At 51.3% G+C, this 27,960-nt stretch overlaps 1 protein-coding gene across 1 annotated transcript in view; it reads left to right on the top strand.

Annotated features, from left to right (window-relative positions):
* Window positions 1-27,960, top strand: part of ttc6 (tetratricopeptide repeat domain 6) — a 564,332-nt gene that overhangs the window by 225,469 nt on the left and 310,903 nt on the right. Inside the window, exons 8-11 of the mRNA XM_038780915.1 lie at window positions 3,809-3,904; window positions 12,624-12,716; window positions 17,413-17,906; window positions 18,006-18,534. Of these exons, the coding sequence (XP_038636843.1) occupies window positions 3,809-3,904; window positions 12,624-12,716; window positions 17,413-17,906; window positions 18,006-18,534 (1,212 nt within the window). The remainder of the gene's footprint in view (window positions 1-3,808; window positions 3,905-12,623; window positions 12,717-17,412; window positions 17,907-18,005; window positions 18,535-27,960) is intronic.

Genomic DNA, 27,960 nt, shown 5'->3' on the forward strand with positions numbered 1-27,960 from the left:
TCGCCAGTGGCTCTATGGCCAGCGCAAACAGCAGCGGGGAGAGCGGGCAGCCCTGTCTGGTCCCTCGGTGCAGCCTAAAGTACTCAGACACTTCTCTGTTAGTCCTGACACTGGTCTTCGGGGCCTGATATAATAATTTGATCCAATCCACCAGACCCTCCCCGAACCCAAACCGTCCAAGCACCCCCCATAGATAGTCCCACTCCACCCGGTTAAAGGCCTTCTCGGCGTCCATCGCCACCACTACCTCCACCTCCCTGCCTGCCGGGGGCATCATTATCACATTAAGTAATCTTCTCAGGTTGGCCGCCAGCTGCCTACCTTTCACAAACCCAGTTTGGTCCTCCCCAATCACCTCCGGTACGCAGTCCTCCATTCTAATCGCCAGTACCTTTGCCAGGAGCTTGGCATCAACAGTAATCAGGGAGATTGGCCTGTAGGACCCGCACACCTCCGGGTCTTTACCCCGCTTCAATATCAGTGATATAGTGGCTTGCGACATTGTCGGCGGCAGGGTCCCTCTGTCCCTTGCCTCATTGAAAACCCTCGCCAAGACCGGGCCCAGCAGCTCAGAAAACTTCCTATAGAACTCTACTGGGTATCCATCCGGCCCCGGGGCTTTTCCCGACTGCACGGCCTTTAGGCCCCCCAATACCTCCTCCACTCTAATCGGGGCCCCCAGCTCATCCACTCGCCCCCCACCTACTGTCGGGAAGGTTAACCCGTCCAGAAACCTTTTCATCTCCTCCGGTTCTTCCAGCGGCTCCGAAGTATACAGCTTGCGATAGAAGTCCCGGAATACCTTATTCAATCCTGCAGGGTCCTCCACTTTGCGCCCCTCCCCATCCATCACTCTACTTATTTCCCTGGCCGCCTCCCTCCTCCTGAGTTGCTGCACTAACAGTCTGCTAGCCTTTTCCCCATGCTCGTACACCACGCCCCTCGCCTTCCTAAGCTGTTCCACGGCCCTACTCGTGGATAGTGCCCCCAGTTCCGCCTGTAGTCTCTGCCTCTCCCTGAGTAAAACCTCCCCCTGGGACTCCGTGTGCTCTTCATCTATCCGACCCATTTCCCTGACTAATCTATCCATCTCTGCCCTGTCTGCCTTGGCTCCGTGGGCCCCAATTGAAATCAGCTCCCCCCGCACTACTGCCTTTAGCGCCTCCCACAGGGTCGCCGCTGAGACCTCCGCCATGTCATTCACCTGCAGGTAATTTTACATACATCTCCGAAGCCTCTCGCAGATCCCCTCCTCCGACAGCAGTCCCACGTCTAGCCTCCATTGCGGGCATTGGTAGCTCGCCCCCCCGATCTGCAGGTCTACCCAGTGCGGGGCATTGTCTGAGATAGTAATTGCCGAATATTCCGTGTTCTTTACCTCCCCTATACAATCCCTGCTTAGTACGAAGAAATCTATCCTAGAATATACTTTATGGACTTGCGAATAAAACGAGTAGCCCCTTCCTGACGGCTGTCTGGCTCTCCAGGGGTCCACTGCCCCCATTTGCTCCATAAACCCTTTCAGCTCCCTTGCCATTGCTGGGAGTCTACCCGTTCTGGGACACGACCGATCTAAAGCCGGGTCAAGGACCATGTTAAAGTCCCCCCCCCCATTATTAGCCTGCGGGAGTCCAGGTCCGGATCTTCCCCAGCACTCTTTGAATGAAGTCCACGTCATCCCAGTTCGGGGCATATATATTCACCAGCACCACTCTTCTCCCCTCCAGTCTGCCCCGTACCATCAGGTATCTGCCCCCCCTGTCTGCGGCTATGCCCTCCGCCTCAAATTGCAACCGCTTGTTGATCATGATTGCCACCCTGCTGGACTTCGAGTCCAAGTCCGAGTAGAAGACCTGGCTAATCCAGCCCTTCCTTAGCCTGGTCTGGTCAGACACTTTCAGATGTGTCTCCTGCAACATAATTATGTCCGCCCTCAGAGCCCGCAAGTGCACGAACACCCGCGCCCTCTTAACCGGCCCATTCAGTCCCCTGACGTTCCAGGCGATCAGCCTGGTCGGGGGGCACAACCCCCCCTCCCCCGCCCCCACGCTGGTCAGCCATAGCCTTTCTCAGGCCGGCCTCCGGCCCGTGCGTCGCGCCATTCCTGGCCCGCCTGTTGGCTGCCTCCACCCTCAACCTCCTTTCCAGTGCCTATTTCAAGTCCCTCCCACGTCAGCAGAACAACTCCCCCCCCCCTAACAACATCCCCCGATACCCCTTCCCCTGCCATCCACTGGCTGTGACCTCCCCCCCCCCACCTACTCCCTTGACTAGCCAATCTGCTAGCCCGGTGACTCAACACTCCGGCGCCTTCCTGTCTCATTCATATTGTTTCCCCGTCCTCCTCCCCACTCCCCGGCGCCCCATCCCCCTCTCCAACCCACTGGAGCAAACTCACTGGCACAGGAAGGCATGGACATCAACAAAACAAGAAAAAACCCCAACCCACGTCCTCGGCCCCCCTTGCTGACCGGCCCCCCTTCGTTACCGTGCCGGCTCCAATGTCCATGAACAAAGGAAAGAGTCCCAAATGTTCCGCTTGGCACCTTTGACCCAGCAAACCGTTGAGCAGCAATCCAGGCCCATTCGACATACCTTCCTACGGTAGTCCTCGGGCTCTAATTCGCGTCCGTGGGGCCTCTTTTCGGGACCAGCCCCTGATCCCTCGCAAAGTCCATCGCTTCTTCAGGCTCGGAGAAGTAGTGGTGTTGACCCTGGTGTGTGACCCATAAACGAGCCGGGAACAGCAGACCAAACTACACATGCTTCTTGAACAGCACCTCCTTGACGTTCTTAAAGGCTGCTTGCCGCCGAGCCACCTCCTGGCTTAGGTCCTGGTAAATGCTGAGGACACTGTTGTTCCACGCGCTGCTCCTGGCGCTTTTTGCCCACCGCAGCATCCGCTCCTTGTCCATGAACCTGTGGAACCTAATCTCCATCGGGCGGGGAGGTCTGCCTGGCCGCCCCTGCCTCGCCTGCACTCTGTATGCCCCCTCCAGCTCCGGCGGGTGCGGAAAGGCTTCGGCCCCCATCAGCTTCATCAATTGTCTGCTACAAACGCTGCGGCATCAGCTCCCTCAGTCCCCTCCGGGAGGCCGACCTTCCTCAGGTTGTTCCTGTGGGCTCTATTCTCCAGCTCCTCCACTCTGTCTAGCAGTCTTCTCTGCCGCTCCTTTAGCCCGTCAACCTCTGGTGCCGCAACCGTCTGCGCATCTTCCTGCTCCTCCACCGCCTCTCCCAGCTCCTTAACTTTAACATCTTGCGCATCCAGCCTCTGGTTCAGCTGATCCACCACTTTCTGGATTTGGTCCAAGCTGTCCCACTTCAGCGCTTCAAAACTGGACTTACCTAGAGCATGTTATCCAGCGCCTGCTGGATTGCTGAGTCCAGGGTCCGTGTGTCCGCCATCTTAGGTTCCAGGTAAGTTTCTTCAGGTCCTTGTCTCTGTCCCTTTTTCTCTCTTTTCTTCTGCCTCCTGGACTCCCGCTGTTCCATGTGCCGCAGCCCGCCTCTCAGCACTTTCGCTGCCGCCTTCCTTCAGGTCCGTGGTCCCGCTATCGCGGGGAATCAGCCCCTAAACGCCCGCCGGAGTGAGAGCCCGCCGAATGTGCGACTCACTCGGACATCGCCGCCACCGGAAGTCGCCTTAATTGTATAGTTAATTACATTTTTGAAAGAATCATTGCTTCCAAAATATTATTACCAATCAAATCAAATGTTTTGAGCCATTGATTCATGTATTTTAGACATATGGAGCCAAGATTTTAGCATTTAATCTTGTTGAACAATCTCTATGCCAACACTAAAGGATCAAGTGGATGACTTTGCCATGGAAACATTCCAATCGGATCAAGATTTTGACATGGATGAGGAGCAGGAAAATTTGGAAGAGAAAGCTGCGATGGTATGATTCACCAGTGACGTTTTCATTTACTGTCTGATGCAATAAATTAAAGTTTTCTTTTTCAGGAACTAAAAGGGCTGATTTTCCTGACCCTTGCACTCAGGAAATCGCTGTCTTGTCATGGGCAAAAGTCAGTACAAAGGAATGAAGATTTGTTTCATTGTGTCTTTGTACCTTGATGGAACCATCAATTCACTAGACACGTGCTTTGAGATATGAACAGTGGTTTTAATCTACTTACAACAGAGCCAGCCTGTTCCGCGTTGAACTCTCGATGAACTGAACGACTGGCTCTGAGCATTGGTATTTATACAGCAGTCCAGGGGGAGGAGTCGTGGGCGGAGCCAAAGGTGGAGCCCTGTACAAACTCCTAAGCATTCCCAGCGCTACTCCCCCTAGTGGTCGGGCAACGCAACTGCGCTTACAAATGCATGGTCTCATGTATATACAATACAGTGTGAATTACGGAGTTACATTCACCACATTCACCCCCGACAAAAAAAATCAAGTCCGGCGGGGGTGGTGGTTCATAAATTGAGTCTGTCCGGTGGTCGGACTGTCCGCTGCGATCTGCGGAGCACCGGGGTTGCAGCCTCTTGCGGTGGCTGGACAGGTGTTGTGGGTTGGGGTACGGTGGCGGACTCCAGGGAAGATCTCGTCTGAGCTCCATACCCGTCTGGTTCGACTGGGGACTGAGGGCACTGGGGGTTAGCCAGTGCGGGCGCACGGAACAGGTGGTGCGAGCTAGTGGGCTCGGGAGCCCGAGGGGGCGGCAGGATGGGGTGTAGGGTGAGGGGTGCATCTGTAGTGATAGAGGGGATGCTGGACCCGGCGGGTGCAAAGTCCCGGAGGGATACCGTGCCCTGATGGCCGTCGGGGAACTCGACGAAGGCGTACTGGGGGTTGGAGTGAAGCAGGCGCACCTTCTGTACAAGGGGGTCAGTTTTGTGCATCCTGACGTGCTTCCTCAGGAGTACGGGGCCCGGTGTCTTCAGCCATGCCGGAAGTGAGACCCCCATGGTAGTGCCCCTGGAAAAAATGAAGAGCCTTTCGTGAGGGGTCTGATTGGCCGCTGTGCATAAGAGGGACCTAATGGCGTGGAGCACGTCTGGGAGGACTTCCTGCCAATGGGAGACTTGGAGATTCCTGGACCGGAGGGTCAGTAGGACGGTCTTCCAGACCGTCGCATTCTCCCTCTCCACCTGTCCGTTCCCCCTGGGGTTGTAGCTGGTACTCCTGCTCGAGGCGATGCCCTTGTCGAGCAGGTACTGACGCAGCTCGTCGCTCATGAAGGCCATACCCCGGTCACTGTGCACGTAGCTGGGGAAACCAAACAGGGTGAAGATACTATGCAGGGCCCTAATGACTGTGTGGGAGGTCATGTTGGGGCACGGAATAGCAAATGGGAAGCGCGAGAACTCATCTATGACGTTTAAGAAGTAAACGTTCCTGTTAGTTGAGGGGAGTGGCCCTTTGAAATCGATCGCGAGGCGTTCAAAGGGCCTAGAAGCCTTGACCAGGTGGGCCCTGTCTGGTCTAAAAAAGTGCGGTTTGCACTCCGCACAGATTGGGCAGTCTCTGGTGACTGCTTTTACCTCCTCAGTGGAGAAAGGCAGATTTTGGGCTTTGATGTAGTGGGCGAGCCGGGTGACCCCCGCGTGGCAGAGGTCATTGTGGATGATTTTCAGGCGGTCGATCTGCGCGCTGGCGCACGTCCCGCGGGATAGGGCATCTGGGGGCTTGTTGAGCTTCCCCGGTCGATACTTAATATCGTAGCTATAGGTGGAGAGTTCGATCCTCCACCGCAGGATTTTATCGTTTTTAATTTTGCCCCTTTCCGAGTTGTCAAACATGAAGGCAACCGATCTTTGGTCGGTGATGAGGGTGAACCTCCTACCTGCGAGGTAGTGCCTCCAGTGACGAATAGCCTCCACAATGGCTTGTGCTTCTTTTTCGACTGCCGAGTGTTGGAGTTCCGAAGCGGAGATGGTACGGGAGAAGAATGTGAATGGTCTCCCTGCCTGATTTAAAGTGGCTGCAAGAGCTAACTCTGAGGCATCGCTCTCAACCTGAAAGGGGGTGGATTCATCCACCGCCCGCATGGCCGCTTTGGCGATGTCCTCCTTGATGCAGTTGAAGGCCTGGCGCGCCTCAGCTGACAGGGGAAATAGTGTTGCCTTAAAGAGTGGGCGGGCTTTGTCCGCATATTGAGGGACCCACTGGGCGTAATACGAAAAGAATCCCAAGCACCGTTTGAGGGCCTTGGGACAATGAGGGAGAGGGAGTTCTAAGCATACGGTCCGGGTCGGGACCCAGGACTCCGTTTTCCACGACATAGCCAAGGATGGCTAGTCTGGTCGTGCGGAAAACGTATTTCTCCTTGTTATAGGTGAGGTTTAGTTTCTGAGCTGTCTGGAGAAAACGGTAGAGGTTGGCGTCGTGGTCCTGCTGGCCATAGCCGCAGATGGTAACGTTATCCAAGTATGGGAACGTGGCCCGCAGCCCATACTGGTCCACCATTCGGTCCATTGCTCGTTGGAACACCGAAACCCGATTAGTGACGCCGAAGGGAACCCGGAGGAAATGGAAGAGGCGGCCATCGGCCTCGAATGCCGTGTAGTGGCGGTCCTCCGGGCGGATTGGGAGCTGGTGGTATGCAGACTTCAGATCCACCGTGGAAAAAAATCCGATACTGGGCGATCTGGTTAACCATGTCTGCAATCCTGGGGAGGGGATACGCGTCTAGGAGCGTAAACCTATTAATGGTCTGACTATAGTCTACGACCATGTGGAATTTTTCCCCGGTCTTGACGACCACCACCTGAGCTCTCCAGGGGCTGTTGTTGGCCTCTATGATCCCCTCACTGAGGAGCCTTCGGACCTCCGACCGGATGAACACCCTATCCTGCAGGCTGTACCGCCTGCTGCGAGTGGCTACAGGTTTATAGTCCGGGGTGAGGTTGGCAAAGAGAGGAGGGGGAGAGATTTGCAACGTGGCTAGGCTGCAGATAGTGAGTGGGGGTAGGGGTCCGCCGAAACTGAGGGTGAGACTCTTGAGATTACACTCGAAATCAAGGCCTAATAAGAGTAGGGCGCAGAGTTCGGGCAGGACGTAGAGCTGGAATTTGGCATAGCTAGCGCCTTGGATTGTGAGCGCGTGGCGGTGCGCCCTTGGATCTGGACAGAGTGGGAGCCCGAAGCGAGGGAGATAGTTAGCCGCGTGAGGAAAACGGGGAGCGAACAGCATCTTACCAGATCTGGGTGTATGAATCTCTCAGTGCTCCCGGAGTCGAAAAGGCACGGCGTGCTGTACCCGTTAATTTGGACTGTCGCCATCGAGTTGCGGAGATGCTTCGGGCGCGATTGGTCCAGAGTGACTGCGCTGAGTTGCGGGTCGTCGGCGACTCGATCAGCTGTGCTGGAGTGGCCCCGTGATGACTGCCCTCTGAGTTCGTAGTCGTCGAGGTGAGTTTCAGAGTTTGAAGGGGATGGATCCCAAGATGGCCGCCCCCATGGGTCGCACATGGCCGGCCGCATGGAGGAGGATTGCCAAGATGGCCGCCCCCATAAGTCACACATGTCGGGTGGGGGTGGAGTCGGCATACAGCTGCAGCATTTCGGGGCCTGCGGGCCTGTGAATTCAGGGAACGAGTGCTTTGAGCCGTGGGAGGGTTAGAGGCTGGGGCTTTCTTCGCCAGACACACCTTGGCATAGTGTCCTTTTCGCTCGCAGCTGCTGCAGGTCGCGTTGCAGGCCGGGCAGTGCTGCCGCGAGTGCTGATTATGGCCGCAAAAGTGGCAGGCTGGGGCAGCATTGTGGCTGGGCGGCCGCGTGGCGCAGGCCAGGGGGAGTCGCTGGTCGGGGGCCCATGACGGGGTCATGGGGTCCGCGGGGAATGAGGTGAGGCTGCGGAAGGAGACCTCCAGAGTGGTAGCAAGTTCAACAGTCGCTTCAAGATTTAGGGCCCCCTTTTCCAGCAGTCGTTGGCGCACCTAATTTGACCTAAGGCCCGCAACAAAGGCATCGCGTACAGCAAGTTCTCTATGTTCTGCCCTGGTAACCGCCTGGTAATTACAGTCACTAGATAAAGTTTTAAGCTCTCTCAGGAATTCTGCGAGCGATTCCATAGGCTGCTGGCGGCGAGTAGTAAACATGTGTTGTGCATAGACCTAATTTACAGGCCTTACATACATATTGTCGAGTAGCGCTAGGGCTTCAGTATACGAACCGGCGCAGCTTAGTTGAGTAGAGATTCTGTGGCTCACCCTCGTGTGCAGTAGGCTCAGTTTCTGCTCCTCTCTTGTTTCGGCTGTGCTTGCTTCCGCCAGGTAGGCTTTAAAACACCGCAGACAATGAGAAAAAATGTATTTTGCCTCTGCATCCTGTGGGTCAAGTTCCAGTCGCTCAGGCTTGAGGGCTGATTCCATGATTGATCCTGACTGTTCCTTAAGTAGATTAAATTGATGGAACCATCAATTCACTAGACATGTGCTTTAAGATATGAACAGTGGTTTTAATCTACTTACAACAGAGCCAGCCTGTTCCGCGTTGAACTCTCGATGAACTGAATGACTGGCTCTGAGAATTGGTATTTATACAGCAGTCCAGGGGGAGGAGTCATGGGCGGAGCCAAGCAGCGCCGGGGGGGCCGGGGGGGCGAGGCCGGGGCCGAGGCGGGGGCGGGGAGGCGAGGCCGAGGAGGGGCGGGGAGGCGAGGCCGAGGAGGGGCGGGGGGGCGAGGCCGAGGAGGGGCGGGGGGGGCGAGGCCGAGGAGGGGCGGGGGGGCGAGGCCGAGGAGGGGGCAGACCCGAAGGGGGGGGCGGACCCGAGGGCGCGGGGGGGCGGACCCGGGGCGGGGGGCGGACGCGGGGGGCGGACCCGAGGGCGGGGCGGGGGGGCGGACCCGAGAGGGGGGCGGACACGCGGGGGGGCGGACGCGGGGGGGCGGACCCGAGGGCGGGGACGGGGGGGCGGATCCGAGAGGGGGGCGGACACGCGGGGGGGCGGACGCGGGGGGGCGGACCCGAGGGCGGGGCGGGGGGGCGGACCAGAGGGCGGGGCGGGGGGGACTGAGCGGGGGGGCGGACCGAGCCGGGGGGCCGCCCTGGGGGCGGGCGGCCACCGTGCATGCACTGGTTGGCACCGGCCCAACTGCGCATGCGCGGGACCCGAGTCTCTGGCGCCCCCGAGCACATGGCGCCCCGGGCAGTCGCCCGAGTTGCCGGTGCCTTGAGCCGGCCCTGGAGCCAAGAGTGGAGCCCTGTACAAACTCCTAAGCATTCCCAGCGCTACTCCCCCTAGTGGTCGGGCAACGCAACTGCGCTTACAAATGCATGGTCTCACAAAACAGTGTGAATTACAGAGTTACATTCACCACATACCTTTCACATTGCCTTGCAAGTTTAGGGATTCTATTGGGCTGGGGCTATAGCAGAGTCTGCATCGGATCTTGTGGCTGTGTTTGTGTCTGCAGTAGGTACAGTATTGTTGGTGTAATGCAAATGATCAGGAAGGGGTTACTGGTCTCCTTCTCATTTTCCTGTTACAACTGCCTTTTGCCCTGTTTCTAGATCTCCACTAACTGGAAATGTTGTGTGTTAAATGATACATTTTTATTCTTTTCCTGCAATGTTTTCAGGTAATAGAGTCTTTGCTGCTCTTGGTTCCTCTTAATCAGCAGCCAGTAGGCCTGATCTTGGAATCCCAATGAACAGCTGAAAATCTGAAAGGTCATTCTTATCCATTGTGCAAAGGTGCTGGGGAAGTATATTAACATGGATAGAGGATCGACTACCTGATAGAAGACAGGGAGTTCGGATAAGAGAGGCATTTTCAGGATGGCAACCTGTAACTAATGGAGTGCCCCAGGGATCAGTGCTGGGTCCACAATTATTTACAATATATATTAGCGCGGATGCACCTGTGCACTGAGGTCTGTGAGATTCCGGACAGGTCCCCACTCGGCACCTGGAAGGACCTTGTGGCGTAAAAGTTCAGAGCGACCGTCACCTTGACAGCCACAGGGAGCAGGTATCCTCTCCCATACCCCCGCGGTGCCAGGTGCGACATGACCTGGCAAATATGTCACACTGCCCCCTGCTCAGTTGGAGTCTTCGGCATGCCCGGTCCAGCAGGTCCATGACTGACAGGCATGAGAGCTTATGCGGCACCTCTTTCCCAATTACTCCTGCTCGTCCTGTTGAGTTTCCGGCTTTCTATCCTCACCGGCTGCTTCCAGTTCCTCTGGGGCAGGCTCTGCTGCTACAGGGTCCTCCCCAAGCAGCTCCAGCTCTTATAGCCTCAGTGTACCTCCCAGGGCTGAGGCTACGAGGATGAAGGCCAGTATTCCTGGTTGAATTCCAAAATAGTCTACAGGGGGTGATAGTCGACATCTTAGCATGATGCATAGCCCTGTGCCCAACCAGGTCCACCGGGCTACACGGTGGCCCGGTCTGCCCCCGCAATACCCCTTCCCCCACCCCGGCCATTCATTCTGGAACTCTGCCCTTCACACCCCTGGCTCCGTTGGTGTCTGGCACTGTGGGGGCCTTGAGCCCTCGCACCCGTCCCTGATGCCAGAGGTACTTGTGGCCGGTGCTACCTATGCCAGTGTACACTTTGCGGCCCCTGCCCGGCGCTCTCCTGCAGGGGCTACGGTGGACATTGCTCTTGAATGGGCTGCGCACTGCCCTGCCAGCGGGTGGCGGCTGGTTGGGGGGTAACGTATTGGTGGTGTGGTGTGCAGGGCTGGTGGGATGGGGGCTTGGAGAATTGGTGGGGTGGGGGGTGTGGAATAGGGTGGTGGAATGGAGGAAGAGAGGTGGAGTGTGGGGGTGGTGGGGTGTGCAGTGCTGGAGTGGGTTACCCATACTGCCAGTATCACTCTGAAATGAAATGAAAATTAAAATCGCTTATTGTCACAAGTAGGATACTTGTAGGTGCCCAAATCTTAATTTGCGTCATTCCTTTACTTTCGTATGTCACGGAGATATTAGAAAATTGGGTCCAGAAATTAGACAATGTACCATGCAACTTAGGGGCTAAATAGACTGAGGGGGGAAAAAGCCTGCGAACACCGAGTCAGGGATACATCACACCGGGCCGAGTTACATTGTCCCAGTCAGACTTAAATCTGTAATGGGGAATACACAGGATGCCCCAGATATTATTCTTTGGGACATTCCTGTCTGACCATCTATTAGCCCATTACAGAATCTGATGGCCTCTTTGTTCGTCTATGGGAGATTAGTTGCATATCAATGATGTGGAGATGCCGGCATTGGACTGGGGTGTGCACAGTAAGAAGTCTTACAACACCAGGTTAAAGTCCAACAGGTTTGTTTCAAACACTAGCTTTCGGAGCAATGCTCCTTCCTCGGGTGATTCACCTGAGGAAGGAGCTGTGCTCCGAAAGCTAGTGTTTGAAACAAACCTGTTGGACTTTAACCTGGTGTTGTAAGACTTTTTGCATCTCAATAGCATGGCTCTGTTTTTTTGTATGAACGGGAGTGGGCAATTAAACAGCCAAGATAACGCTGATGGGTTCAAGCCTGGAAACCCCAGCAGAGAACCTTTTGTATGAGGGGCTGTGAAGAACTTGGCAAAAAGAGGGAGAAAGAATGCTGTTCTGAACAGTTACGGGGGTGAAGGCTGTGGAAAGTGACTGAGAGAGGTCATGTAAGTTACAGAGAAGAAGGCTTTGGAAATGGACTGAGAGAATGTTGCCAATGAGGCAGCCTTTGAAAAAGGGTTCAGAACGAATGCAAGTACTGCCTTTTTCCTGTTTGTGTAAGTGGAACGAGAGCTGCATATTTATTTTAAAGTGTTCTTTAATGGGAACTAGTGTGTTAAAGTTACAAAACTGCATGTCATCTATCATTGTTAGGGTTTAAGTTTAAATATTGTTATGTTTTCTTTTAATAAAGTTTGTTTTTAAAATTGCAAAGCCCTATTTCTTATGTTATCACTCCTGGAACGAATCGATCTTTCCATACCATCTTAAGTTCTGGCTCTGGTTCAGTCTCTTAGCCACTGTCAAGAGCTGATCAGGCGTCTGTAACAATTTGCTAACCTATTCTGTCTCCCAGTCTGACAATGCCTCAATTTTATAATCCTGTTCCTTTTTTCCAAATTTATCTATAGCCTATGTCTGTCATCTTGCCATAATCCCAGATGACCATACGCTGCTTTCCCCTTTTGAGGGGGAGAGCTGACTGGTGGTGATTTTAACTTGAGGATCACCACACCTCAGGCGAAGGGCAAGGTCAAGAAGGCGGGGCCTTCATGAACACCTCACCTGGTACAGGAATCGAACCATGTTGCTGGCCTTGCTCTGTGTCATGAACCAGCTGTTTAGCCAAGTGAGTTAAACCGGCCCCCTCTCGCCCTACAGCCCCTTGTGATATCCACTTTCCTCCAGTTCTACACTCTCAAATATACAACCTTAATCATCCTTTTTTGGTCACCAAGCTTTCAACGCCTTGGCCCTTAAGCTCGTATTGAAACCTCTTGAGCTTTTCTACTTCTTTGTCCTCCTTTTAAAATGCTCCGAAAAATGATCTTTGACCAAATTTGTGGTCCTCTTTCCTTGTATCTTCTGTGCTTCAGTGATAAAATGTTTTTTACTGCTAACAGTCTTGTTATGTGCCTTGGGATGTTTATTAATGGTGCTAAACACCTACCAAATGGTTGTTGTCATAAATAATATGTTTTATTTCAGTTAAGGACACTTTTTAAAAAGCACAGCTCATTACCAGATCTACGAGTGTTTTCCTTTTATTCTTCCAATGAATCATTCAGAAATCACTTTGAGGTACCTTTTACATTTTGCTGTATGATTATACAGGATTGGAACATATGTTATAAATATTAAAGTTAATTATAAGCTGCGTGTGTTTTTTTACATTGTATCTTATTTATTTATTTATCACAAGCTTTCATTATTTGAAAGTGAATGATGCTTATATATATATATATATATTATATATAAAATCACCCAGCCAAGTAACAGCACTGACCGGGGTCGCCTACCTCCAACTCAGCAGAATCCACCACCGAGCCAACAACGAGACAAAAACCAGAGCATCCGCCCCCACACCCATCCTCTATTCCGGCAGGTCCAATATCCCAAATATCGCAACTAATTGGCAGGGCTCCAAATCCACATCAAGAATTGCCGATATGGTGCCAAAAAAAGGTCCCCCGAAACCCACCATCTTGGGGCAGGACCAGATCATGTGTGTATAGCTTGCAGGCCCTCTCATGCACTGCTCACACTTAACTTTTACCCACGGGAAAAAGTCTCTGACTATCTACTCTGTCTATGCCCCTCATAATTTTGTAGATCTCTATCAGGTCACCCCACAGCCTCCTTCGTTCCAGTGAGAACAAACCAGTTTATTCAACCTCTCCCCATAGCTAATGTCCTCCATACCAGGCAACATCCTGGTAAATCTCTTCTGCACCCTCTCTAAAGCCTTCACATCCTTCTGGTAGTGTGGCGACCAAAATTGAACACTATACTCCCAAGTGTGGCCTAACTAAGGTTCTATACAGTTGCAACATGACTTGCCAATTTTTATACTCCGTGCCCCGGCCAATGAAGGCAAGCATGCCGTATGCCTTCTTGACTACCTTCTCCACCTGTGTTGCCCTTTCATTGACCTGTGGACCTGCACACCTAGATCTCTCTGACTGTCAATACCCTTGAGGGTTAGGCAGCATGGTGGTGCAGTGGGTTAGCCCTGCTACCTCACGGCGCCGAGGTCCCAGGTTAGATCCCGGTTCTGGGTCACTGTCTGTGTGGAGTTTGCACATTATCCCCGTGTTTGAATGGGTTTCGCCCCCACCACCCAAAGATGTGCAAGGTAGGTGGATTGGCCACGCTAAATTGCCCTTTAATTGGAAAAAAATGAATTGGCTACACTAAATTTAAAAAAAAAATACTCTTGAGGGTTCTACCATTCACTGGATATTCCCTACCTGTATTAGACCTTCCAAAATGCATTATCTCACATTTGTCCGGATTAAACTCCATCTGCCATCTCTCCGCCCAAGTCTCCAAACAATCTAAATCCTGCTGTATCCTCTGACAGGCCTTATTGTTATCCGCAATTCCACCAACCTTTGTGTCGTCCGCAAACTTACTCATCAGACCAGTTACATTTTCCTCCAAATCATTTATATATACTATGAACAGCGAAGGTCCCAGCACTGACCCCTATGGAACACCACTAGTCACAGCCCTCCAATCAGAAAATCAGACTTCACCTTTTGTACCAGTCTGCCATGAGGGCATTAAAGGCCTTACTGAAGTCCATATAGACAACATCCACTGCTCTACCTGCATCAATCATCTTTGTGACCTCCTCGAAAAACTCTATCAAGTTAGTGAGACACGACCTCCCCTTCACAAAACCGTGCTGCCTCTCGGTAATACGTCCACTTGCTTCCAAATGGGAGTAGATCCTGTCTCCCTACCACTGACGTAAGGCTCACTGGCCTGAAGTTGACTATCCTTGCTACCTTTCTTAAACAAAGGTACAACATTGGCTATTCTCCAGTCCTTCGGGACATCACCTGAAGACGGTGAGGATCCAAAGATTTCAGTCAAAGCCTTAGCAATTTCCTCTCTTGCCTCCTTCAGTATTCTGGGATAGATTCCATCAGCCCCTGGGGACTTATCCACCTTTTTTTTCAAGACGCCCAACACCTCGCCTTTTTGGATCTCAATGTGACCCAGGCTATCTACACACCCTTCTCCAGACTCAACATCCACCAATTCCTTCTCTTTGGTGAATACTGATGCAAAGTATTCATTTAGTACCTCGCCCATTTCCTCTAGCTCCATACAAGGCTCCTGGCCTGCGACTTCCTGTGAGACATGTACACCTCCTCCAACCCCAGGGGTGCCTCCAATTCCTCGCTCAACTCCTCTTATACCGGAGGAAACTCCAGCCCCTCAGAACCTTAACATCCCCTGCTCTTCCTCCGGCGGCTCTGACTTGTAAAGCCCCTCATAGAAGGACCGGAATACCCCATTTGCACAAACTCTCTAGCAGCTTCTTGTCACCTTAACTGATGGGGAAAAGGTGGCTAGCCTTCTTCCTTTACCTGCCACAGCTGATGCACCACTCGGCCCGTGGAGAAAAGGTCAAACCGCATTTGCAGCTTCTTCCTGTGTGCCCAAAGCTCTGGTGTGGGATCACTCGCATACTCCCTATCCACAACCAAAATCTCATCCACTTGCTCCTGCCAGAGCTGCCTTGCCTCCCGATTCATATGAGCTTTGTACGAGATGACCTTTCCCCTGATCACTCCTTTAATGCCTCCCACAATGTGGTGGGCGACACCGTCCCATTCTCATTCCATGCCACATAGTCCTTTATGGCTCAAGAAATCTTAGCACAAAACCAGAGTTAGCCAGCAGACTCGCATCCAACCTTCACCTTGTACGCTGCGCCTGACCCACCTCTAGCTTCAAATCCACCAATTGGGGTGCATGGTCCGAAATGACCACTGCCAAATACTCGAGGGAGCAAAGTCTTGCCCATAACAAAGAAGTCAGTCCTTTTTTTTTGTGAAAAATATTTAATTGGAGGTATTTTCAAATATACACAGAACAGAAACAACAAAGAACCTCCACCCCCACTAACGTATTACTGTCCCTTGAAGAAGTCAGTGAACAGCCTCTACCTTGTGGAGAAACCCTCCTCTGCCCTCTTATGGTGAACATGAATTTTTTCTGGATGGAGGAACTCTGCCAAGTTGCTCACGCATGCCCCACTTTCGACGGCTTGGAGGGTTGCTTATACCCGAAAAAGACTAAACTCCCCCAAGATTCAATAATCCTGTCAAAAACTTTCAACTGGGTTCGCCACGTATAACAAGAGGTCATCAGTGGGAAGCTCACCCCCCCCCCCCCCCCCCCCCAAACTCATTGTACATCTCCACTAACAGGTACCCCATCTCCGACACAAACCTCTTATAATGTTCTGCTGGGAACCCTTCTGGGTCCATGCCTTCCCCGACTGCTAGACTTGTCCAGGACAACAAAAATCAATCTGGGAGTACCCCCTGTGGGTATCCGAGAAGAACAAAAATTATTTTTTTATTTTAAATATTTTATTGAGGCTTTTATATTATAAATTTTAACACAATAAGCCACCACACTGAGGGGAAAAAAAAACCCGGCCAACATGGCTTACAGAAACAACACCCCAACAAAAATTCCCCACCAATCCCTGTTGACATCTTAGTCAGAACAAAACTTATTTTGCCCTCAGCCTCTCAAACCACCATGGGTCCGCCGCCCCGATTCGCTCCATAAATCCCAACAACTCCTTTGTCATTGCTGACACCCTCAGAGACCTGGGTCATGACCTGCCCAGCCTCGGATCCAAACAAGGCCAAAAGCATCCAACACCAAAACGTACAAAGGCATAAGTACAGTACATACAGAGTCCCAAACAGCCCTCTTCAACCCGGCCCTTCAGGCCTTTGCCTGCTCCGACGTATTGAAAAAAATTATCTTTTGGGTCTATGATGAACCACAACCTCACCGGGTGCACCCCAAATTGCACACCTTTACTGTAGAAAACAGCCTTTGCCCTGTTAAAGACCACATTCCTCTTCATCAGCTCAATCCCAAAGTCTTGATATATCGAACCATGCGCCTGTCCCAGTTGATATTCCGAATCCTCCTTGCCCACTTCAAGACTTGCGCCTTCTGTTAGTAATTATGAAAGTGGATAATCACCGCCTGCAGTGACTCATTTGGCCTCGGCTTCTATTGGATCACCCGGTGAGCCCTATCCAATTCATCCTCACTCACCAACCGAGAAAACATCTCTGGTAGGCTTCGAGCTATCCAATGCCTCCGGCCTTCCCACAAACCTAACCGCCATGAGCTGTTCTCCAGATCTTCCATCTTTAGCCTCAGGCCTTTGTTGATATCTGCGACCATCAGCAACTCAGCCTCCAACGAGCCATCTGATCCTTCTGCTGTGCCAGGGCCTCCTCCACACCCTTGACTGTGTCATGTTGCACTTTGACCACATTCAAAGTCTTCACCAAATGCCTTCGAATTGGGTCCAAAGCTTCCTCATCAGTGGATTTAAATAATTATTGTATCTCCTTGCCCTGCTGCTCAAACTGCTGATCCATTTGATTTCCAAACTTCTCCAGCTCCTGCGCCATCACTGCCATCAATGTGGCCGGGGTAATGGGCGCGGCAGCCACCTTCCCTCCTTTACCTTTCTTCAAGGGCTACCCTCCTGAGCTTCCTTAGTGTTGGGCTTGTTTGTCCACACTTTTGAATTGACTCCATCGAGGAACAGTTCTCTAAACCCACAATGGGCGTTTTGTCATCAAATCCTCTTGAAAAACAAAGACCTAGCCCAGAGCCACTTTTTGTGTGTCTAGCTCTTGCATGTCTCTGGCTTTTTAATTGATATAGACAGTAGAGGGCACTAAAATGAATGTAATATTTTATTTTGCTTGAAATTCAGATGACGACCTCAGAATCCACTGTACACCATCCTGAAGAAAAGCGGAGAATAATTGTATATATGAATTTAAATAAAACCATTGACAAGCCTTCGATAAGCCTTGACAAGCATTACTCTTTACCAAACCTCTGCTACTTTGATGAGTCCAGCCGAACAATAAGTGCTCCTTTTCAAACTCTGATGAAGGAGATAGAACTCCAGAGGCAACAGTTAATTCAGACATCATTACAGACATTAAATGAACATATGGAAATAGTATCAAAATCCAGTCTGACTACAGAGGTTTCTCAGTTATTGGATTCAGTGACACCAAGCAAATTACTTGTTGAAAGCCAACAGCCTGTAACCTCAATTTCAGTAGTGGAACCAGTGGTCAAAACAAAAAAACCGAAACGCCGAAAAAAAATTAAAGCCTACATGAGAAAACCATTATTACCAAGAAAGATAGCTTTTGCTTACAGAAAACTGTCGATGGCTGCAAAGCCTCTCAATAGGTTTTCTAATTATTACTTTAAGAAATAATAAGATTGTCTCAAAAACTGAACTTTCATTCTATAATTTGTAATTTTATGTTTTTAAACTCTCGTCCACAGATCTGAATCCTTGCCTTCAATAGTTCGCCTGAGTACATTTGGTGGAAAAGAACCTCGGACTAAAGTTCTCCGGCGAAATTCAAGCCTTCCAACCTTATTCGACTTTGAAGGTTATGTGAAAAAGCAAGGGGGAGTTCCCAAAGGGGCAGTTGCCAGAGAGTGGGTCAGAGATATCTGGAACATGTGGTTTGATGATGTTTTCCCGCCATTAAAACCATCCAGCGAAACAGCTGTAGATAGAAAAGATAGCCCGCTGGCTTCGAAAGAAAAAGAATCTTCCCATTTGCATACCGACCTGAAGGAGATTGAACTGCTGAATCTACAGCCACCAACAGAACAAGATGAAACAGCAATGTATCCTGTGGCTGCAGAATCTGAAGTCACTCGGGCTACCTTGCAGTCTGCAATTAGTGAGCTAACATACCAGATAGCTGTAAAGGGTGAAGCCACTGCATTTAATTACTGCCGCCGAGGTGCTGTAAACAGAAGGTTAGGACAGTTAAAGTCAGCCATGGAAGATTTAAATAAAGTAGGTGCACCCAGAATTGAAGATGCTAGATTTGTAATAATATTATTGGAAACTGTTCTGTGTACACACTTTCTATATCATAAAGAAAAGTTAGTTGAGAATCAAGGGAGAAAGAGACAAACTGGAAATTTGAAAGCAGTTTTACTCTAGAATCGTCTCCAAAATGCTAAGCATTGTTTCTCTTTTGGAATTTACTTCCATCCTTCCATTGTTTTATTTATTTGCTGAGAAATATGATATAAGAACCTATGTCTATTTTAAAAGGTTAATGCTGATGCTTCTGGCTTCCTAAATGTTTTCCTATCAATTTTTTCACCACATGTTTCCATCATGCCTATCTGTTACACTTTTCTGTCATTGGTAAACTTACCCCTTAATTTTACTTCCTTTGTTTGAGTTCACCAATTTCCATTTTCAAGGTATTTGGACCTTGAAATTTAGCTTTACGGAATATTTGTTTAGATACTAAATCTCTTAAATAGCATACAAAATCACATAATCATTATGAGTTGAAACTCTACCACCCAACAAATTGTTAAAAGCCAAATTTTTGGTGAGCAACGCCCACACACGAAGCAGCCAATAATCTCTTTGCAACAGCCCTAAGACCCGTTTGAAACAGCAACTGTAAGATTGATTTACACTAATGCCCAAGGAAATCAATTCTATGTGTGACCTAAAAAGGACTGTCAGAAAGGCTGTAACTGACAAAACAAGCTTTAGCTTATCTGAATATGAATCTGAGAGGATTCTGACTACATAATTCAAAAGACATGGAGCTCCCCACCACTTTGCAATCACTACTGGTACATTTTTTTATCCGTTCATGGGATGTGGGAATCGCAGGCTGTGTCAGCATTTATTGCTCATCTCTATTGTCCTTGAGCACCAATTAAGAGTCAACCACATTGCTGTGGGTCTGAAGTCACATGTAGGCCAGACTAGGTAAAGATGGCAGATTTCCTTCCCTAAAGTTCCTTCCTTCACATTAGTGAACCAGATGGGTTTTTACGACAATTGACAATGGTTTCATGGTCATTGAATTCAGATTTTTATTGAATTCAAATTTTACCATCTGCAGTAGTGGGATTTGAACCTGGGTCCCCAAAGCATTACTCTGGGGCCTTGGTTTACTAGTCTAGTGACAATACCACTATGCTTTCACCCACTCACCTACCCTTTGCTGCCACTGCCACCCTTCCGGCTGATCCTAATTCCCAAATCTATTGTTTCCTTTCCTGATCACCCTCTTCATCATTGTCCTGGGTTCAGTTTTCTTGCCAAGGGCAATGAACTTCTGCTGCAAGGTTCCTGTTGTTCTAGACAGCTCAAATTTAAATGAGACTCATTCCTGGAATGAAAGGCCAATCTTATAAGTAAAGTTTGAACAGGGTGCACTTATATCCACTGGAGTTTAGAAGAATGAGAGGTGATCTTATTGAATCATATAGGATCCTGATGGGACTTCTTCAGAGGGTGTTTCCTCATGTGGGGGAGACCAGAACTAGGGGGACACAGTTTAAGAATAAGGGGCTCCATTTTAAGATGGAGATGAAGAGAATTAATTTCAGAAGGTTGTTAGTATGTGGAATTATCTTCTCCAGAAAGCCATGTGTCATTGAATTTATTCAAGGCTGAGTGAGATAGATTTTGATAGACAAGAGAGTCAAAGGTCATGGTCAGTCAGGAAAGTGGAGTTGAGACCACAACAGATCACCCAGGATCTTATCCAATGGTGGAACAAGCACACGTACCAAATGCACCACTTTACCTATCACTGCATTAAATTTCATTTGCCACATGTCAGCTAGTTCCATCAACCTGTCTACCCTCTCTATCCTCCTCAAAGTTCACAATAAATCCAAGTTTTGTGTCATCTGTTAATTTTGAAATTGTGCCCTAACAATCATGAACATATATCATGGAAAACAAGTGGGGCTGGATTCTTCGCCATCGGGATGCTCCATTTTGCCAGCAGCCCAGGGGTTTCCTGACGGCATGTAGCTGCCCCACAATTGGAAACCCCATTGACCAGCTGGCGAAACGGAGCAACCCACCGGCGGGGTGAAACAGAAATCTGGCGCGTCTGGAAGGAGAATCGAGCCGGTGGTCTTTGTACTGACCCCTGGGAAACCGCACTGTGTATCTTCCTCCAGTGTTCATCACTGCCCTCTGTTTCCTGTCACTCAGTTAACTTTGTATCATGCTTTCTCTTGCTCTTTTATGACATGTGCTTCAATATTTCGAACAAGCTTATTATTATAAGACTTTAAGCAAATCCCTTTGGAAGTCCACATAGACCACATTATCCTCATCCATCATTTCTGTTACTTTATCAAAATACAATCAGGTTAGTTAAACATGATTTGTGTTTAATAAAGTGCTGCAGGTTTTTCTGAATTAATTTAACCCTTGACAATGCCCGTTTGGTCCTCTGCGACCACCTCTGGTACTCAGCCCTCCAGCCTTTTGGCCAGGACCTTTGCGAGTATTTTCGCATCCACGTTCAGCAGTGAAATGGGTCTGTATGATCCACATTCGGTCAGGTCTTTATCTTTTTTGGGTATCAGTGAAATTATGGCCTGCGTTAACGAGGGGGGAGGGTGCCCTTGCCAGTGAGTCCATGAACATGTCCCTTAAGTGTGGGCCAGGACTGGTGCAAATTTTTTTGTAGAAGTCCGCCTTCGGGTCCCGGTGCCTTCCCCGTCTGCATGGAGCTGATGTTCTCCATGATTTCTCCCAGATCTATTGGTGCTTCCAGCTCCCCTCCCATCTGTCTTCCCCCACAATTGGTAGTTCCAGTCCACCTAGGAACTGTTTCATCCCCGCGCCCCCGTTTGGGGGCTCAGAGGCATACAGTCCCCGGTAGAAGGTCTCAAATGCCCGATTGGCCTGCTTTGGTTCTGATACCAGTCTGCCTCTGGTATCCTTAACCTGCGCTATTTCCCTCGTGGCTGCCTGATTTCTCAGCTGGTGAGCCAATAGGCGGCCAGCCTTGTCTCCGTGTTCGTAGAAGGTCCCCCGTGTCTGGCGGTGTTGGTACACTGCTTTCCTAGTGGATAGCAGGTTAAAGTCCATTTGCAGGTTTTTTCTCTCTGCCAGCAGCTCTACGGTCGGGGCCTCGGAGTATTTTCTGTCGACTTCCAGGATGGAGTCCACCAGTTGTTGCCTTGCCACCCTCTTCCCTATCTCTGCTTGCCTTGTAGGCTATGATTTCTCCTCTAATCACGGTCTTCAGTGCCTCCCAGAACGTAGAGGGTGAGACCTCCTCTGTTTTGGTTGTTACTAACGTAGTCGCCTATACCCCGCGATGTTTTTTGACAGAAGGCCTTGTCGGCCAGGAGGTCTGTGTCCAGCCTCCATGTGGGACGCATCCATATAGTGTGGAGCATGGTCGGAGATAACGATCGCTGAATACTCCGTTCCTGTGATCCCTGGAATTCCCCACTGCAAAGAAGTCAATACGGGAGTATACCTTGTGTACTTGTGAGCTGTATGAAAATTCCTTTGAAAATCCTTTGAAGTATGAAAAATGCCCATCTGCTCCATAAATGTTCCAAGTTCCCTAGCCATGCCAATCTATTTTCCCTGCTCTGGGGTTTGATCGGTCGCTCAGTGGGTCCTGTACACAGTTGAAGTTGCCCCCCATGATCAGTCAGTGTGTATCAAGGTCGGGGATTTCTGCCATGGTCTTCTTTATGAATTCTGTGTCGTCCCAGTTGGGAGCGTACACATTTACCAGTACGACTGATGCCCCTTCCAGGACACCGCTGACCATGACGTACCGTCCCCCTGGGTCCATAACTGTCTGGTTTCCGTAAACCTCGTCCTTTTGCTAATTAATATTGTTACCCCCTAGCCCTCGTCCCGTAGCATGAGTGGTATGTCTGTCCCCCGCAGCCCTTTCTTACCAGCAATCGGTCCTCCTCACTCAGGTGCGTCTCTTGTAGGTAGATTATGTCTGCTTTTAGGTTTCTTCAGTGGGTGAAGACTCTGGATCTTTTCACTGGGCCGTAGAGTCCCCTTACGTTCCAGGTAACAATCCTGATGAGGGGTTTTCGATCTTCCGGTCCTGCGGGATCACCCATACTTACCTGGTGGCCATACCCCTGCACTCCGGGGTTTCTCTTTGTTAGAGGGCCGTCTAAAATGGCCATGGTCGCCGCTCTCACCATGAGGTCGGGCTCCGGGGTTTCCCTTTGTCCAGGGGCACCCAACATGGCCGCCAGCTGTGTGTATGCCCCCCCCCCGTGTTCATCCCTCCCTTCTGCCCTGTCTCTCCCCCCCCTCTTTGTGCCAGGCATTCCCTCTCCCCTGAGAAGCGCGCCCCGACCCACCTTTCTTCCTGCCCTCCCATGTTGGCCCTCCTCGTTAGCACGGTGGTCCCCCTCCGAATACTTGCCCTGCTCTGGTCCTGTTTTATCTTCCTTTTGCTCGCCCTTGTATCACCCTCCTGTCCGCCTTTCTCACCCTCATTTACCTTGCTTCTCCCCCCCCCCCCCCCGCCCATTGCATTGAGAGATGGAACGACCCGGGAATGAGTCAGCACAGTCCCGTGCAAAAACCAAACAAGTGTGTACAGTTCGTGATCTTATTGTCTCTGTTTGCGGTCTGCCCTCCGCTCTTTCTTCCGATTCTTCCTTTCTTTTTCTTCCCCATCGTTTTTATGATGGCCGTTGCGGCTATTCCAGGTTGTTCGCTCTAACGAACTCCTCAGCTGCCGCTGGGGTGTTAAAAAACAGCTCCTTCCCCTCAAATGTTACCCAGAGTTTGGTTGGGAATAACATCCCAAATTTCACATTACTTTTGTAGAGTGCTGATTTGGCCTTGTTGAATTCAGCCCTTCTCTTGGCCAGGGTCCGCCCCAATGAAAATGAAAATTGCTTATTGTCACGAGTAGGCTTCAATGAAGTTACTGTGAAAAACCCCTAGTCACCACATTCCGGCGCCTGTTCGGGGGAGGCTGGTACGGGAATTGAACCATGCTGCTGGCCTGCCTTGGTCTGCTTTAAAAGCCAGCGATTTAGCCCAGTGTGCTAAACCATCCCCTTGTCCTGGTACACCCTTATGATCTTCCCTTCCCACGTGCTCGATTACGTCTGCCTTTAGGATATTTTCCCGGTCTTGGAACCTGAGCAGCTTCACGATAATCGCTCTGGGCAGCTCCCCGGCTTCGGGCCTGTGTCGGAGCGACCTTTGCGCCCTGTTGATTTCTGGGGGTTTGAAAATTTCTCCCTTCCCAGCAGCTTGCCCAGCATTTGGGTAACGTGGCCTGCTGGGCCTCTGCCCTCCATCCCCTCTGGCAGACCCACTATTTTAACATTCTGCCGTCTGGACCTATTTTCCTGGTCCTCCACTTTCCCTCTTAGGCTCCCCTGGGTCATTACCAGACTTTTCACCTCGGTTTCCTGAGTTACCATCCTGTCGCTCTGGTCCGAGGTGGCCCTCTCCAACTCCAGAATCGTTCTCTCCTGTGCCTCCACCTTCCTTTCCAGGCCATCGATGGTTCGCTGCATTTTGTCCGTTGTCTCCGCCAGCATCTCCTTCATCATTGTGTGGAGCTCCGTCCTGGGCTCCTCCCTCACGGCGTTTATCTCCATTTTCAGCACGCTTCTCCATTCCTCCCCCTGTGTGGCGGGGGGGGGGGGGGGGGGGGGATGGTCGCCATATCCTGTTCCTGCTCCGCTGCTCGGCTTGACAGCTTTTCTGCTTCCTGGTTCGCCTGAACCTCTGCCTCGCCTTCGCTGCTGCTCCTTCTTACATCCGTCGTCCCCTCGATTTCTTACTTATTATTATTTGCAGGCATATTTCCGTTATGTGTCTTTCTCTTTTTACTGGGTTTTGGTGCGAAAAAAGAAGTTCTCCCCCCCCCCCCCCCCCAAAAATCTCCTCTTCAAAGGCAGCCCATTGCTCTGTCATGAGTTCAGTTAGGCCTGCCAGTTTACCTGGGACAGATCTGCTGTCACGCCACTAAAATTGTCCCTCTTCAAATTTAGTATATTTATTTTAGATTTCTCCTTGTACTTTTGCATGGTTAAACTAAGCCCAGGCTCAGATCTTCTGGTTCACATTGGAGAGGGTGCATCCACCGCTGATATGATTTAATCTACCCACTTGCCATTTTATACAGGAGTCTTTGCTTCTTCTGACGCTGGTTCAAGCATGGACGAACACAGTTGGACAGCCATTTTTTGAGCGTAATTCTCGCGGAGCTGGTTTCTTGTCATGAACTGAAGATACGGCCTTTAAGGTCTGTCTCCATTTCGTTGACAGTGGGCACGGTTCTCCAGAAAGAATTCTAAGAGTGGTAATAAGTGGGAACTGCTGCAAGCTTCCCAGCACTCAGCCTTGCAATCCAATTCCATGCTCATTGGTCCACTTAACAAGGGCCCATGGGGACTGCGCTCGCCAACCCCACTCAGCTCGCAGCCATGGTGTCAAGACGACCGGTCACAAGGTTTGGAGACACGGACCTGGCGAAGCTCCTCAATGCGGTCGAGACCAGGATGGATGTCCTGTTCCCCCAAGGATGTCAGAGGGTGAGCCCCAGGGAGCCCAGTGCTGCCCGGGATGAAGTGGCAGCGGCTGTCAGCTTGGGAAGCATGACCAAGAGGACTGGCCTCCTTGGCCGCAAGGTCAATGATCTACACCGGGCAGCAAACGTGAGTTGACACTCCCCTCCTAAAACCCCCTGCCACCCCTCAATGAATGTGAGGCACACATGTTGCTAATGATGCCCTCTCTGTTTCTCTGCAGGAGAAGCTCTCCCACAATCGTCAGGAGTGGGACCAGACTGGCGGAGGAGAGCCGGACATAAGAATCTTCATGACCTCTGAGGAACTGGCCCTGGTGGTTACGGGGTGTGGCTGAGGACAGAGCAGTCACCAAGGCAGAGGTCAGCACATGCTGCAGAGGTGAGGATCTACCGGGCCCCTTACGAATGGACTGTCCATGTGAGTTGTTATTACTATACTGAATGATCAATCCCTCCCATTGACCACGCATTCAATCCCCTGCAGGTTTTCCAGCCGATGGCACCGGCCCATCCGAAGTGGCTGCCTCCTCTGCCTCCCATGAGACCACCTCGGAGGAGAGTTTTGAGGATTCCACAGTCGATGCGGCCCAGTTGTCATTCCCACCCTCCAAGAGCGGAGACACGCACCTTGGTGCGCAACAATAGTGGACAGGCTTCTGGGGCACAATCTGGCGAGCACCAAACAGTTGATGCACATCAGGTGGAGGCAGTAACACCCGGGCAAGACTGCAGTCGGAGGTCTGCTGGATCCCTGAACCCAGCTGGGTCCCAGTCAGATGCTGAGCCTCTGGAACAGGTTTACCCGGAGCTGATGGAGACGTTATGGAGCAGCCGAAACATCCAGAGGGAGATGTCAGCGACACTCCAGCAGGTCCATAGCCAATTGGAGGAGTCCCAGAGACTACTGGCGCAGGGGATGCCACTGGCAATACGTGGATTCAAGGCCAACACTGCTGGGGTGGCGAATGCAGTGGAGAGCCTGGTGCACAGCATCGGCAGCATGAGTGAAGGTGTCCAAGGCGTTGCACAATTGATGATGGCCATGGCTGAGGGCCTCGGTAGACTGTCCGACTTGATGGGTTTGTTACCCAATACTAGGCTGTCCTTATTGAAGTGCCGCAGGGACATGTCCCAATCTCAGGTGGCAATGGCTGAGGCACTGCGGAGCTTGTCCCAGTTGCTGATAGGCATTGCTGAGTCACTACAGAGCATGTCCTAGTCACTGAGGAGCATCACTGAGGGTGTCGGCACCATGGTGCAGACAATGGGGAGCCGCCAGGTGACGCAGGGACAGCCGGAGCTTAATCCAGCTGCCCCGCCACCCCGAGGTAAACTCCAGGGCCCTATTGGCACCGACCAGGAGAAGGGGGTACTGAGTGGCAACCCGGAAGCATTCTATGGATATTCTATGGTGATGGTGGCCAACAGCTCCCAGAGGACGCCCACCAGGGGCATCAAAGGCCATGGGACGTGGTGAGCAGCTAGTTCAGATATGCATTCTGGGGATTCCCCTAGCCACAGCGGTAGAGCAACAAAGGCCAAGCACATTGAGGTTCACTGAGGGCGTTGGGGGGGGGGGGGTAGGTTAGGGGGTAAGGAGTGCAGTGTGCACTGGGGGAAGGGAGTATTATGGGGGGGGGGGTTTTGGGGGGGAAGGGAGGGAGGGTGAGGATAGGGCGGCACCATTGGGAGAGTGGGGCAGTGGTGTCAACTTGTACGAGGAACATTAAAATACCCTCACCACAACTAGGATGACGCCTCTATCTCTTTGTTCTGCGATTCACCACCAATCCCATACCCCAGCCCCCCAGACATGCACCTCCCCCCACCCACCGATTGCTAAGCAATCATGGCCCACCCACCCACGGGGTTCTACTTGGGATGTGTGAAGTGCGCAACTAACCACGATTGCCAAATCCCTATTATCAATATCGTTCAGCTGCAAGGCGGTCTGTGGGAATTATGGGTGGTCGGCAGACAGGCAGGGGCTAGGGTTGCCCCTGGCCTAGGGGTTGACAAGGCAGATTGATGCATGTCAACCCCCCCCCCCCCCCCCCCCCCCTCGCAGAGCTACCCTGAGCCCTGAAATCACCAGCCCTGAGGTGGCCTACCCTCAACTGGAGCTGCATCCCCGCATTATTCCCCACCCCTACCGAACACAGGGGCAGTGTGCCCAGTGCCCCTGGCTCACTGCCTGTGAGCAAAGATGGCTGCGCACCTCCTCATCTCCCCGCAGCATGCCCATCCTCCATGTTGAAGTTTTTTAAAAGAAGTACTAATCGGTGACATTGTGGCCACTTGCTGGGGAGGCCACTGAATCATAGGAGGCCATTGGATGTGGGGTGGCTCCCGTTAATTGTTGGGAAACAGGGCTGAAGTGATAATAATCGGTTTCTTGCCATGCTGCGGTGAGATCCTGATTTCGCCTTCGCCTTTAGGAGTGGTCCACAGGATTTACAGTGCAGAAGGAGTCCCGGTTGCATCCCAAATGGTTCAGCACATGGCGCGGTTCCCATTTTCAGCCCATCCCGCTATTGCCCGAGCACAACAAGGCGGGAGAATCGTGCCCTCGTGTTTAAAATGAAGCTGTCAACCCAACACTGAAAAACTTTCCGTCACTCACAGTGATTATTCCCCCTCTCCTCCCAACCATTTTCAAACCCCTCTCTACCGCACTCATTATTCTCTAGTGTTCATCCCACACCCATTGACAGTGCTCGCACCTTTCCCTTATCCTCAACAGTGTTCACTCCCTCACTCCCTGATGATGTTCAATCCAACTTACCCTCACCCCATGAACATCACCCCCTAACCCACCGCTCCCCATCAATGCTGACTGCTGACATTGGCTGGACAGGAGCTAGGGATTCTGGGTGAGCCAGGAGAGGGAT

Source organism: Scyliorhinus canicula, chromosome 2, assembly GCF_902713615.1.
Source record: "Scyliorhinus canicula chromosome 2, sScyCan1.1, whole genome shotgun sequence".
NCBI lineage: Eukaryota > Metazoa > Chordata > Chondrichthyes > Carcharhiniformes > Scyliorhinidae > Scyliorhinus > Scyliorhinus canicula.